General features: G+C 41.6%; 1 protein-coding gene across 1 annotated transcript; it reads right to left on the reverse strand.

Annotated features, from left to right (window-relative positions):
- Window positions 1–8,167: 8,167 nt before the first annotated feature.
- On the reverse strand, window positions 8,168–10,394 carry LOC130291368 (TOG array regulator of axonemal microtubules protein 2-like). The gene is made up of 5 exons (XM_056540046.1): window positions 10,257–10,394; window positions 9,821–9,921; window positions 8,938–9,163; window positions 8,652–8,810; window positions 8,168–8,398 (listed from the first exon to the last, which is right to left on the reverse strand). Exons 3-5 carry the CDS (start codon window positions 8,994–8,996, stop codon window positions 8,275–8,277), a joined length of 342 nt encoding a protein of 113 aa, XP_056396021.1. The 5' UTR covers window positions 8,997–9,163; window positions 9,821–9,921; window positions 10,257–10,394; the 3' UTR covers window positions 8,168–8,274.
- Window positions 10,395–10,749: the final 355 nt, after the last annotated feature.

Raw genomic sequence — 10,749 nt, forward strand, 5'->3', positions numbered from 1 at the left:
TCCTCACTCACAGCCAGTACAATATAAAACACAGGACAATTACACATGAACAGTATAAAACAGTAAAACATTACAGAACACATTTCAGCTAAAAAGACAAGTGTCCAACAGCCAATACTCCTATCCCACAGGGGTAGACAATGGGACACTGCAAAGTTATAATCCATAAAGAATTAGTTTGGTGTTTGAATCATACAAAAGGCAAGATAAAAAAAAAACTTTTGGACCCACATGCTACATGCAGATAAGGTTATTCAATGAAAGGAAATTTCTTAAAGAATGAATCTGTGAGGCTGGTGGTTCATATCCATCTACATACTACTCCTTCCAGTGGACACAGCCACTTGTTATTTTTACTCCATGTACCATGCCCTGTTCTTCTTGCTCCCTTCACCATATACTTTCGGCATATTGTGCTAGAGCAAAGACCCGAATCATACCTTAGCCTATCACCATCAGGCACCTGCTACTTAATTCATCTTAACTAGTCACATGGGGGAGGGGATTTATCATTGGCTTTACCCTGGTTTTGGGTTCTACATTTGTCTCACAGTTTGTCTCAGTTTGTCTCAAAGTCTGTTGCGAGACTTTTTATTGAAACTTTTGCTTTAGATGTTTTTTGTTTTTTTCTAAAAGAACATACCAAGTGATGATTTCAGCTGATCTCATGCAGTGGTAAAGAATTCATCTTATGCAACTTTTTGGTTTGTCGCATCTTTTGCGGCAACTGTGCTAAATTAGGTGCAAACCTACACCAGCCCTGACTTGGCTTACAGAACTGACTGCAAACAGCATGATTAAAAGGTCACACATTTTGTTGCACAGGATAGAAAGTCGCACAAAAAGTCGCAGAGGGGCACCATACAAAGTGGAGTACTGAAGTAAGAAATGTGATCTGCACCAGATTTATCACATGCCCTGCACCATGTAATACATTTGTGCAGGTACACAGTTTCCATCACATGAATTAATGGGGTAAAAAGATGTTCACCTACACCACTCTTGATGATCACTCCCATGGTGTCTGAACCATAGGGCTCCTGGTATTCCTGTGAAGGTGTTTTTTACCTATGTGATTCCGTTACAATGTTTGACCCCTATCTTGTCTCCTTCATCTCATCTGTTGCTGATGCCTGCTGCCTCTCTTGTGTATGACCTCAGACCATTTATGGCTAACCTGTGCTGCTTGTCCTGTCCTGTTTGCTCGTCTATTGACTTTGAAAGAATACCAGTCAAAAGTTTGGCTTATACCCCTTAATGTCACACATTGTTGCCTATTGGCCCTGGGCCAGCTTCCACCTCTACAGGGACAATTTCCAGATGTAGTGATCTGGTAGCCCCTTTAAGGGGTATTCCGCCCCTAGACATCTTATCCCCTATCCAAAGGATAGGGGATAAGATGTCAGTACGCCGCGGTCCCGCTGCTGGGGACCCCTGGGATCCCCGCTGCGGCACCGCGCTATCATTACAGCACAGAGCGAGTTCGCTCTGTGCGTAATGACGGGCGATATGGGGGACGGAGCAGCGTGACGTCATGGCTCCGCCCCTCGTGACATCACGGCCCGTCCCCTTAATGCAAGTCTATGGGAGGAGGCGTGACTACCGCCACGCCCCCTCCCATAGACTTGTATTGAAAGAGGCGGGCCGTGACATCATGAGGGGCGGAGCCGTGACGTAACGATGCTCTGGCCCCTGTACCGCCCATCATTACGTGCAGAGCGAACTCGCTCTGTGCTGTAATAATAGCGCGGTGCCGCAGCGGGGATCCCAGGGGTCCCCAGCAGCGGGACCGCGGCGTACTGACATCTTTTCCCCTATCCTTTGGATAGGGGATAAGATGTCTAGGGACGGAATACCCCTTTAAGGTAAAGTTCAGATCCTCATATAATGGTTAAAGGGTAAAAAACAGGGACCATTTAGACAGCACACTCAGGAGTGACCAAAGTCAGACCAGTAAGATGGCACAGAGGGTCCAGCAGGTATATATATATATATATATATATATATATATATATATATATATATATATATAGAATCATTTCATAAAACAGAGTCCCTAATAGCTAGATACCTGAAGTATGGGGTATGGCATAGCCAAACATTTGTGTGGTTGCAGCTTATTGTAGAGCAACCAACATTTATAGAAAGATCTGACCTTAAAGAAAATCAGACTTTCAATCTTATATGTAGTGTTTGATTTCAGTCCTTCTTGGATTTTATATGTAAAAAGACCAAGCATAATTTTAGGGGTAGATACACGATTGCATATCTATAGGTGATGTCTGGAGTTGCTGTTATGTTTATGACAAATACTACATGTTACAGAACAGATGAGGGTTTTTGGCAAGAAAGCTTTTTATTAGCCACCGGAATAAACGCTACACATAGTTGTCTGTCCATACAAATATGACCAAAATGTATATTCTCTGTGTCCATTGTCTGGAAATGATTACAATACAAGCACCATTATATTGTCATTTCACACATTAAGGTTGTATGTACCCACAGAAATGACCTTTACAATTTTTCTTTATTAACTTGTTAATAGTTTTCATGATTCTCTTTGCCAAGGACATTGCACATTCAGATGTGTTCTGGATGTTCTAGAAGAGTAGAAACATTTTATCTGTAATAAATGGTTGTCAAAGGTTTCCTCACAAGCCAGAGCTATAACATCTTATTTATTCATATAGTCTGAGGGAATCTGGCCTTGTTACCCATATCAGCCTTAAGGAATTTCTCATTGCAGTCCAGAGTATGGGATCTAAAGGCCTCATGCACAACTGTACCATGGCTCTGTACAAGTTTTATGTTCACAAGAACCAGCTCTCAAGAAACCTACAAGTTGTATGTTGCCATTACACAGTACCCACCTGTTGCAAAACTACAACCTTCATGTCAGGGAGCGACCAGGGGACAGGGAGAGTGAGCCCTAAACTGACCCAAAAACCGCTCTCCCTGCCTACTTGCCCATCCACCCTAAACAATGGATTGACAACTGGGCGCCGGTCCCTCCCTGAACTAAAGTGCAGGGCCTAATGAAAACACCTACTAATAAATAGTCAGAGGACACAGATCAGAGAGTTAGTACAGAGGACACTATATAAGCGGACATGAACAGAGGACTCAGTGGTCGTGAACAGAGGACACTATAGACAAGTGGTCATGAACAGAACTCCAAAGATCTGAATAAGGAACTAATAAACAAATAGAGTTCAAAACACCAGACAGGAAAATGGATAAGTCTGAACATACTCCAGAACAAAACAGGAATAAGCTTAATCCCCTAGAAAAACCTCCAGTAGACACAGGAATGACAATACCCTCTTAGTCCCCACAAACAGGTAAACAGGATCTATCCCTAAACAGGAATTATCGCAATCCCACATAAAACCTCCAGTAGACACATAGTCCCCATGGAGCGATAACAGGGATGCATAGTTATAACTCAGAAAAACGGATACAACAGGATATAATTATAGAACACTGTTTACATTGAACTCAAGACAGGATAAATCGCAAAAGCTTCTGAACACCTCCAGTAGATGCTGGAATAACAATACCCTCTGAGTCCCCATAGACAGGTAACAGGGATGCCTAAATACACAGGATATATTATAGAACAGTGTTCACACTGAACACAAAACAGGATACATCGCAATCCCTCAGAACACCTCCAGTAGACAAGAAGTCCCCATGGAACAGCAACAGGGATGTAACATAGGACACTGTTCACACAGGACACACAAACTGGACACTCCACTCCACTAATGAAGCAGCCATTAATAATAAATCCAAATAGACTACTGGCCAGCAGCACACTCCACAGTGTGGTCAGAAGCTTACCCAGTAGGAAAACAGAAATATAAAACACAGAATTTCATATAAACGGATACAAGAGAAAACACAGTGTGAACAGACACATAGCAAAAAGAACATACAAATCCTAAAACCGACTAAACAAACACAGCTTAAAATCTACCAAGAGCATGCCACATAAAATTGTCTAAAACCAGAAAATATAAAGTGCATGCTAAAACAGAGATAGTAGATTAAAAGCTCAAACAAAGAGTGTTCACACACAACCAAACCAATAGCTGTGCATGAACACACGCCAATACAGACATGACAAGTCATTATTCCTAGACAGCCAAAAGTCTGTCTAGAAATAATGGAGGTTGTAGTTTAGCAACAACTGGAAGCTCACTATTGCTAAACTACATCCCCCATCATTCCCAGACAGCCTTTGGTTGTCTGGGAATGATGGGGGTTGCAGTTTAGCAACAGCTAGAGGCTTCCTGTTTGGGAACACACTGGTTTATAGTTGCTTTCCCCCAGGTAAGAGTACCATAAATGTTCTAACCCATTTTCCGTGTTTTTGTTTTAATCTCGTTGCAGATCCATGTACCCTGTAGACTACGTCAGGTTCAGTGGACTATGTCGATGATTAGCAAGTTTTTTTCTTTCAGTAAAATGGTTAACAAGGGCTTGTGGGAGAGTGTTTTTTGTAATATAATATTTGTCTTAATATGTCATGTTTTTAGGTTTAGTAATGGAAGCCGTCTTATAGAGCCCCAAAACAACTAATTCTAACCTCCAATTAGTACTCAGATACCCACCACCACAGGAGTCCTGGGAAGAGCCGGTACCAACAAACCCAAAGCATGTAATTTGCTCTCCTGGGCCTAGGCGGTAACAGGCTGATGTAATTTTGGCTTGAGAGGGCCAGTAACAATGGTCCTTGCCCACTCTGGTAACGTCGAGGAATCACACACTTTTTAAATTATTTATTTATTAATGAAGAAAAATTGTGTGGGGTTGCCCTTATTTTCATTCTTAGTCAGATACCAACCAAGCAGCAACAGCCTGACATTAAAGGGGTATTCCAGGATTTTTTTTTATTTGACTATGCTACAGGGGCTGTAAAGTTAGTGTAGTTCATAATATAGTGTCTGTACCTGTGTGTGACAGTTTTCTCACAATTCTTCTGTGATTTTAACCCCAATATTTATTTTTAACAGCATACAAAATGACTGTTGTCTTAGATTTTTCCCAGGTTGCAATGCGGCCGAGACCTGACTCACTAGTCAGCTGATGACAGGGAGCCTACCTGCTTCAGTGGGTGGAGGGATCAATCTGCAACTAATGCAACAGCTTTAGGCACCCTGATTGAAAACCACAGTTCTTTTGAATGGATGCAGCTCATTTATGTATCAATGGGTGGGGTGGCTGATGTGTGGGAGGGAGGTAAATGGAATTATGGGATTTGTAGGCAAAAAAAGAAAACTGAAACAGGAAATACCAATTCACTAACAGCTAGCCACAGTATTATGGTAATCTCACAACATAGCCATTTAGCCCCAAGACAAGCACAGATCCTCCCTAAGCATGTCCATTACTGTCTGCCAGGTACGTACTTAAATCACCTTATGGTGGATAACCCCCTTTAAAATTTGTTTCCCAGTTCACATTATGATTTGCTTGTTTTTGAGAAATCATGTGCTATATTGGTGAATTCAGGACACACTATGCTATACCAGAATCTTCAATCTGTATATATAGAATTGTCCTACCCTCAAAATCTAATACAGTGACTAAACAATACCACCATATTGTGAATGGATAACACCACCATATTTTGACTGAATAACACTGCAATACCATAAATGAATAACTCTGTAATACCATCATTGGATTATTCATCCTACTTTGTCTGGTTAATATGATCATAACTGAATAATACCTTTATAACATAACTAACACTACCATACAGTGACTTATAATAACAGCATGAAAGCACCTCCTAGGAATATCCTGCATTAGTGAGTTTATGGGGACCTAGATGTAAGATGATGCAGGAAGTCTACAGAAAAGCATGCAAGATGTAAGGGTGCATTCTAGAGCCTCTAAAGTAAGCCACAAGGGGGCATCAGTGGAAGTGTTATATTTCATTAATAGGGCAATTTAGATTGTATAATATTGGGATACTGTCAGGGATACTGAAACACAGTTGGGAGCAGTATAGTACAGTACAGATAGCCATTGTGGTCAGGGTCCTCTATTCTTCTCTACTAGTCCGTTATTTAGTAAGCTCATGTTTATAATACATTATGGTTTCTTGCTCCATGTTCTGTATATATGATTTGGGGCTGTATAAGATGAAAGCTGCCTGTTAGTGTAAGCTGAAAGCCTGCAGCTTATGCTGACAGGAGAGTGTGACCTCTGCTCTCACACAGTACAGGCGCAATGATGTCACTCATCGGCACCTGCACTGTGGAGAAATAAGGACACATCCAGGCTGTACACACCTGATTACTGGCTACCTGCATATCTGGCTAACTACATTACTGGCTACCTGCATACCTGGCTAACTACATTACTGGCAACCTACATACTTGGCTAACTACATTACTGGGTACCTGCATACCTGGCTAACTACATTACTGGCTACCTACATACTTGGCTAACTACCTTACTGGCTACCTGCATAACTACATTACTGGCTACCTACATACTTGGCTAACTACATTACTGGCTACCTACATACTTGACTAACTACATTACTGGCTACCTACATACTTGGCTAACTACCTTACTGGCTACCTGCATATCTGGCTAACTACATTACTGGCTACCTACATACTTGGCTAACTACATAACTGGCTACCTGCATACCTGGCTGCCAAACTACTTGACTACCAATATTTCCATTATATTCCGCTAGCTAGATAGGTTGATACCCAGTTAACAAGGTGGGCAGGTAACTAGGTTAATTGTTATCTAGATATGTTGGAAGCTAGGTAGATAGCCATGTAGGTTGCCAGATAGTCCAGTAGCTAGATAGTCAGGTAGGTAGAATGGTAATTAGGTTGCTATCCAGGTAGGTAGACAAGTAGTTAGGCAGATAGCCTGGTAGGGTGCTAGGTAGGTAGCCAGGAAGAAAAGTAGCTAGGTTGATTGCTAGGGAGGAAGCTTGGTAGATAGCTAGTCAGTTAGGTATCTAGGTAAATAAGAAGAAAGCCAGGTAGGTAGGCAGCTAGGTTGCCAGGTAGTTAGGGAGATAGCCAGATAAGTATGTAGGCAGGTAGGTAGATAGCTGAGTTTCCAGGTAGTTTGGTAGATAGATAGCCAGATAGAAATCCTACAAAAACTCTACCACCGCGGTAATGCTACCCATACACATACTGTATATCCTACAAATAAATGGTAGACTCAAATGCATATCAAATATTCTATTCTTTATTGAAGTCACACAAAACAAAAACAAAAAATCACTTAAAAAGCACAAAGAGCATGGCAAGAAAATATTACCCACAGGATAATGATAGGGTCTGCTGGCTAGAGAAAAATATTTTTTGTCCCGGGAAATGTATGAAGGTATAGAGGGTAAAATGCCACATGCAAGATGCAGAAAAACAGCCGCAAAAGGGGTCAGAGCAGCATAATATGCATTGCAACAAATCACTCCCGGCAAATAAAGTGCTAAAGTGCACATAGAAAAAATTCAGGTTTAGTACATCTTATGCTTGCTGCCTCAGCGAAGACTTGTTCTCAGATTAGATGGTAAGATCCAAGAGAGCGAATTGCAAATGGCCACTCCTGTATATAGTGGGGGGGGGGGGGGGCTGGACTAAAGCTCATTGGTCAAGCTGTGGATCATAGGTTAAACTGGTACTCTCTGGGAGTACATGTGACAACAGATCATGTGACTGCATAACATAACATGTGACAGGCTTACTCACAGGTTCTTGAGACCTCCCACAAGTCCTGTATAGTATCTAGACATAGGAATCCTGTCTATGCATTAAAGTGATACACACACCATATAAAACAACAGGGAGAAAACAAAGGGAGACCCTGGAGGGGAGCCCCCAGGTCACTGAGGGACCCAACCTGACAGGGCCTACAGGTAGTATAGGACCATGTACCTGTAATGGGACATTACACATGTCTATGGGAGGGGGCGTGACGGCTGGCATGTAGCTGTCACGCCTCCTCCCATGGACATGAATGGAAGGGGCGTGGCGGCTGTAGTTGCCAGTCATCCATCACGGAGCGGAGATCGGGGGGGGGGTTATCCCCAGCAGCAAGACATCCATGATCAGACATCTTATTCCCTATCATTTGGATAAGGGATAAGATTTTTTTTGGTGGATTATCCCTTTAATTAAGTAGTTTCTTCCTTTTATTCCTTCAGCCATTTTTTAGCTTTGCCCCTCTATTACACACAGCGATGAAGAAGAAAAGTAATAAAACAGCAGCACAAGTCACATCTTATGAAATTTTATGAATTAGTTTCTCAATGGCGGGAAGGTTCTGAAGTGTAATGTGCTTCCTCTCCATCGGCATCATTTTAGGGTGTTGGGCCAGATAATGGAAAATTTTCCTACTGTACATCCTGTAAAACATTGTTATAACATAATTATTTATAAACACCAACATTTCCATGTTTAATAGAAATGTATATAAGCCATAAATATACCTCTGTAATAAAAACACTTCTATAGCTCCATGACATCGGCGTGACCCTTCACCACAGATTGCTGTGCTATGATTGCAGATTGAAGTATTATGTGTTCTAATTTCTATTAGTAAATCTGAGCCCCTAATAATGGAAATTTGTTAAAATGGTCTATTTAAAGGAATCTCACCTGGCTTCAGGGCAGCCATCTTGGGCAGAGCGGTTGATGGCTGGTATGGCCTGATCTGTTATGCCTCTGCCACCACACAGGATGAAGTCGGCTCCGCTCCTTGGGACAATGGTGTGGAGGTGTTTTGCGGCACATGGCCTCACTGCTGGGTTGAGGTGACTATGATTAAAAAAGCAGAAAGGTTTAATACAGAATGTATTATTTGGAAAAGAAAGTTGTGCGACAATTTCCCATAACTGTATTATAATACAATATAGCACCATTTGTATTCATTATATAGAATTACCTTATTCTGCCAGCAATGAGGGCCACAAGCACCTTGCCTGGGTGGATATCGAGGGTCATGGAGGTCAAGGCCTCTTCTGCAGCGTGAAGAAGGTGTTCCACTCTCCGCTCTTCTGCAGAAGGACAGAGATGGTAAGTATGTATAGCTTCTTATCCTGTAGACCCTCAAACATGTCACCCAGGCAGAGCATGGCAGCACTGGAGACTGCTGATCTTAAATTCTTCACCTACATATAAAACAAGGAAAGAGGGGTCAGATAGGCAGGAAAACTGAAAGATAGAAAACAAAGAATCAATGTTATCTCAGATATTCAGGTAAGTTATTGGTAAGTTAGTTCCTTGGTCTTAATGTCATCAAGTAGACCATATTTTTCTGACTGTACTGTCCAGGACATTACCAGTTGGTTTAGTGTATCTATTGTGTAGACCTAACGTTAAGTCACTCACACATAGAAGGATCTTGTAGTACCTGTAATACTTGTCACATGGTGTGCTATTTCGGCTGATCTATCCATGATGTGCACAGAACAAAGTAAAGGCTGGGACATTGTACTATAGTCCAACATTAGTGTAAAGAAACTTAACTGTTTGCAAATCTTATGTTATAATGTGTGAAATTTTTGAATGTATCTGATATTACCCATTAATAGAACTAAGAATTCTAAGACTGAATATAAGTGATAAATAATACTGTATAATAACCTCATTGATGACCGCAGCATGCATGTCCTGCACTCTCTGTGCAGCCACGTCCAGATGGTATAGAGAGACGGAGCGGATGATCTGCAGACCTTTGATGTTCTTCTCCCTTTGAAGGATACATAACACTTAGTAATTATAGTACATTATATCATTACTACAAATCTTTATGTCATTGTCCTCACCAGTTGGTATGGCCGAGCAGCTCCAGGGGTTCACAGACAGCCATCTTGGGTCTTGAGAGGCGCTTCAGATCTTTTTTTCTTCCTGGGCTGAGCTTCCACAACTGGAAAATAATAAAGAATGACTGATACGGTACGGACACTCATGACATCTTAAGTATAAGTATGCCGCCACTCATTGAGCCCTTTAGTCCAATTAAAAGCACCAGTAGAGTTCAGGGGAATCCATGTGGACAATATTTGAAACCCTCCTTATTTTGTACAAATCTATGGACAGATCAGATTCTGGGCTTCTGTTTGACCAAAATGGCTCTTTCAGACAAGGACACCAGATCCTCTAAGGACTTCTTGTAGACGCTCAGAGAGGTCCAGGGGTCTGTCTGGTGACTGATGCCCTTTATAATTATAAGTAGTTGTCTATATACTAAAGTAAAATTACCTGGATGACCAATGGAATCATAGGTCTATGTTATCAAACTCTTCCCCATCTGTAATGCCGGCAGCTTGGTGGTGTTGGCTCCAGATCTGTCATTGTCACAGAAAAATATAATGACAGCTCTTTTTCACAATTCATATAAGGACAGATAGATTCTGAGATTGGGCACTTCTAGGATCGGAGCATTCAGCTCCCCATTAATCAATATGCTATGGTATAAATGTTATTCATGGGTGTATCTCTTTAAGAAGCTCTGTCACATGAGTCCGCTGTGCGATAAATATGGCATCCTCCACATGTGACACTTGTCAGGATTCTTTTACTGCAGATTTATAGCAGCAACACAGACATAAATTGGCCCCAGGAGGTAAAGCTAAGAGGGACCAAATATACAAATGATTCCTGTGCACACAGATCCTTGTATTACACATCACTTACATGTTGGTCTTTTTTGGGGGGAACGGGAATACGGGTCATCCCAGGGTGAGTGGTTTTT

Source organism: Hyla sarda, chromosome 9 (assembly GCF_029499605.1).
Source record: "Hyla sarda isolate aHylSar1 chromosome 9, aHylSar1.hap1, whole genome shotgun sequence".
In the NCBI taxonomy this organism is placed as follows: domain Eukaryota; kingdom Metazoa; phylum Chordata; class Amphibia; order Anura; family Hylidae; genus Hyla; species Hyla sarda.

Bases quoted from the DNA above. Each gene is read 5' to 3' on its own strand.
- LOC130291368 (XM_056540046.1), bottom strand. From the start codon at position 8,996: ATGACCCTCGATATCCACCCAGGCAAGGTGCTTGTGGCCCTCATTGCT. The intron at 8,811-8,937 runs GTAATTCTATAT...TTTTAATCATAG, and splicing joins CTCATTGCTGGCAGAATAAG to TCACCTCAACCCAGCAGTGA. The intron at 8,399-8,651 runs GTGAGATTCCTT...AATGTTTTACAG, and splicing joins GATGGCTGCCCTGAAGCCAG to GATGTACAGTAGGAAAATTT.